The sequence below is a fragment of the Palaemon carinicauda genome, unplaced genomic scaffold (genome assembly GCF_036898095.1).
Source record: "Palaemon carinicauda isolate YSFRI2023 unplaced genomic scaffold, ASM3689809v2 scaffold134, whole genome shotgun sequence".
Lineage (NCBI taxonomy): Eukaryota > Metazoa > Arthropoda > Malacostraca > Decapoda > Palaemonidae > Palaemon > Palaemon carinicauda.
Window position 1 is genome coordinate 257,501 of NW_027168860.1, and position 4,370 is coordinate 261,870.

At 33.2% G+C, this 4,370-nt stretch overlaps 1 protein-coding gene across 2 annotated transcripts in view; it reads right to left on the minus strand.

The window, feature by feature from the left end:
* Positions 1-2,467, minus strand: part of Dscam1 (Down syndrome cell adhesion molecule 1) — a 236,095-nt gene extending 233,628 nt beyond the window's left edge. For both annotated transcript variants that reach the window (XM_068367994.1, XM_068367979.1), the window contains exon 1: positions 2,350-2,467. In XM_068367994.1, coding sequence (XP_068224095.1) covers positions 2,350-2,459 — 110 coding nt within the window. In that variant the 5' untranslated portion in view covers positions 2,460-2,467. The remainder of the gene's footprint in view (positions 1-2,349) is intronic.
* Between the last annotated feature and the right edge of the window lie 1,903 nt (positions 2,468-4,370).

Genomic DNA, 4,370 nt, shown 5'->3' on the forward strand with positions numbered 1-4,370 from the left:
TTATTAAAAATTTTATTCATTATTAAAAATGTTATTTCTTTAATTCATCCATATTTTCAAATTTCGTTTTTAGGAATTTTCTATCAATGTTACTTCCTAAGTTCAACATCCTTCTCCCGTCCAAAGAACCAAGGGCACCCTACTTACCGCACGGCGGGGACCGGATGCCCCTGGGCATCGCAGAACACGGCAAGGGCGGCGCCCTCCGGCTTCAGGACCGTAACTAGGGCATTGACCCTCTCCTCCCACCGGAATTTGGGCGCAGAGTGGCCCACAGGATCTGAATAACGGTGGGGTCAGTTTGAAAGAGGGGGCGTGGCCTGACTAGTAATGGTTAGCTAAATTTTAAGGGTAAAAGAAAGGATTTGGTCTCTCTCTCTCTCTCTCTCTCTCTCTCTCTCTCTCTCTCTCTCTCTCTCTCTCTCTCTCTCTCTCTCTCTCTCTCTCTCTCTTTATTTATATATATATAGATAACATACATAAATATATAAATGTATTTATCTATAATTAGGTATATACTATATATCATATTATATAAATAAATATATATATATATATGTATATATATATATATATATATATATATATATATATATATATATATACATACATACATATATATACATATATATAGTGTATATATATATATATATATATATATATATATATATATATATATATATATATATATATACACATATATGTAAATACCACCCACGAATTGCATTTAATACCGAATTCTATCTTGGGAAATACATATCCACTTGGAATTCATTTTATGGTAACAGCTTCTGGCCGGGTGGTGATTCGAACTACCACCTGTACGGCTAGAAACCATGCTGGCAGGGACCCTACCGACTCAGCTATCAAGATAGCTTGATAGCTGAGTCGGTAGGGTCCCTGCCAGCATGGTTTCTAGCCGTACAGGTGGTAGTTCGAATCACCACCCGGCCAGAAGCTGTTACCATAAAATGAATTCCAAGTGGATATGTATTTCCCAAGATAGAATTCGGTATTAAATGCAATTCGTGGGTGATATTTACATTAATTAAAATCACGTGTGCTTGTGATATATGTTCATATATATATATATATATATATATATATATATATATATATATATATATATATATATATACAACTAAAGAAAGACGTAGCACCCATCCAAAAAGTAACAAGGAAAGTAAAAGGATAAAGGATGCCTTAGGCCTATTTGCGTAACGAAGAACAAAAGTCAAAATTCATTATCTTCAAAAGATACAAATCGACTTCTTGGATAGGCCTATGTGCTGGGCTCCGGGTACCCGCCAAAATAATTAAGTCAAGAGAAGAAAATTTATTCCAAAAAGCCGCCAAAGATAAATTAGTTCTTAAGCTGAACGTGTTTCAGTAATGGTTGCAACATTTGATAGATTTGCGTAATTAATTTTTTTTTCATTTTAATTTTGGTGTGTAATTATAATTGTCTCTATTAAACCATTCAATTGTAACTAATTTTTCCCAATAATATCATTTTTGTAATTATATTTTTCAATCCAGTTTCGTAAATATCTATCTATAGTCATCCACTTGCATTTGACTGACTTGTTTAATTATATTCTTTATTTTCGTTTGTAATTATAATTATGTCTGTATTAAACCCTTCAATTGTATTTAATTTTTCCCACTAATATAATTTTTGCTTTTATATTTTTCAATCCAGTTTCGTAAATATCTATATATAGTCAATCTATACACAAAGATTCACTTTTAATAATATTTTCCACTTAGTGTTTGCTGTAATATTCTTCAAAAAGTATATATAGTCTCTCCCTCCACACAGCAATTTCAAAAAAATCCAAATACCTATAAGTAGTCCTTCTATATACAAGGCCAATTGAAAAATTCTTCCAAAACGTCTAAAAAATATCTATGTTTAGTCTCTGCCTCAACATAGCCCTGTATTTCAAAGAGTCCAAATACCTATAAAGAGTCCTTCTATACACAAAGCCAATTGAAAAGGTGTCCTATATACCAAGTCGAAATACCTATAAAGAGTCCTATATACAAAGCCAATTGAAAAAGTGTCCTATATACAAAGTCCAAATACCTATAAAGTCCTTCTATATACAAAGCCAATTGAAAGTGTCCTATATACTAACGCCAAAAACCTATAAAGAGTCCTTCTATATACAAGGCCAATTGAAAAAGTGTCCTATATACCAAGTCGAAATACCTATAAAGTCCTTCTATAAACAAAGCAAATTGAAAAAGTGTCCTATATACTAAGTCCAAATACCTATGAAGAGTCCTTCTATACACAAAGCCAATTGAAAAAGTTATTTCTTACAATAAAATCTATTATACTACCTTATAGTTGGCGGGGGATGAGCCTGGGCAGGGCATAATAAGGGGAAACTAGTTCCTTCAATCCTATCTGTGGCTACTCGGTCCATAGTCGGGAATCTCGGGGCAGACATTCCAACCGGTTCTGTACGCGTATGGGATGTTGCCGTGAGGCGATCAGTTAATAAAAGGCGATGTTACCATATAGCGTGCTGGTAATATACTTGGACACAGTTGTGATACAAGTATATTACGTGGAGATAATTCGAATGTTGAATAGGATGTGGTACTATATGAAAGATGTATGGTGAATGTTTAATAAATTCATATCAAATGAGATGTTGCCATACAGTGTGCCGGTAATATATGTGTACATAGTTTGATACAAGAATATACGTGGAGATAGTTTGTTGAATGTTGAGGACGTGGTACCATTTGAAAGATGTTTAGTGAATGTTTTATATATTCATATTAAATGTGATGTTGCCATACAGTGTGCTGGTAATATACCTGTACACGGTTGTGATACAAGAACTAAACAATACATTTTCAAAGATAATCGCGAAACTTGAGATATATTCGTTACAAATAGTTAACATAATATTCACGAATCTACAGTAATTATGAAAAAAAAAAAAAAAAAAACTTGCGAATAGCTCAAGGAGTCCGCTACGAGTGGTAATAGCCATGATAAGAAATATGTAACTGCGCTAACCTAACTTCTCTTCAGTTAGCCTCTCTTCACGGTGTCAACCAGTCAACAAAGAAAACGGAAAACGAAACCTTACCTAAATTTAAGGAAATCTTACCAAAATTTAGGGAAATTTAACCAAAATTCAGGGGAATCTAACATAATTTTAGGGAATTCTTACCAAAATTTATGGAAATCTAACCAATTTTAGGAAAATCTTACCTAAATTTCGGGGTCGGGTGACCCTGCGCTTCGCACCTGAGGGAAAAACTGGTCCCGGTCGCTTTGACCTTTGACCTGGACACGTCCTCACCTGGCAGTTTAGGGGCGGACAGACCTACTGGGTCTTGGTAACCAAGGAAAGTAATATTAATATAGAAACTTTTTGTCACGATTCGAATTCAAGATTATTCAAATTCACTGAACTGCTGACTCCCGGATATAGGAGTGGGGTTAGGAATAGGCTTAATACCCGAATAGGTTATAAATGTAGTGGTCAAAATGTGATTTAAAAGATTGCCAGTGCCTAAAATTTAATTTTGATAAGAGCTAATTGCTGAACTCGATTTCTAATGAATGAATATGGTCAAATTGTATGTTCCTCGATATAGTAAAGTAACTTGAAGCCCTTCTAACCCCCCCCGCCAAAAAAAAAAAAAAACGCCTAATTAATAGATATTAAAAAGCATAATAAAACTAACGAAGTTAGGGTATCGTCGATCAGAAAGTGTGTGTGTATATATATATATATATATATATATATATATATATATATGTGTGTGTGTATATATATATATATATATATATATATATATATATATATATATATATATACATATATATATATATATATATATATATATATATATATATACATATATATATGTATATATATACATATATATACATATATATATATATATATATATATATATATATATATATATATATATATATAAACACACACATATATATGTAAATATATATATATATATATATATATATATATATATATATATATATATATATATATATATATCCTGTCACGCTCAGAGGAGAGAGAGAGGGAGTAGTAAAACTGACCAGTGTGTAGTAGTTACGAAAAAGGGAAGATTAAGCCAAGGTTAAAACAGTATTTGTATGCATATCTATCTAAATATTTTATCCATCATTTCTGACGGGTCGCGTAAACCAGTATAGGATAATCTACTACCTGACGGAGGGCATTGGGAAGCCCTGGGCTTGGCAGAAGAGGGCGAAGGAGGTGCCCTCGTGCTTTAGTTTGCCCCTGACGAAGTCCTCAGAGTCCAGGCGGGGGGCAGCGTGCCCGACGGGATCTGAATGTCGATCAATT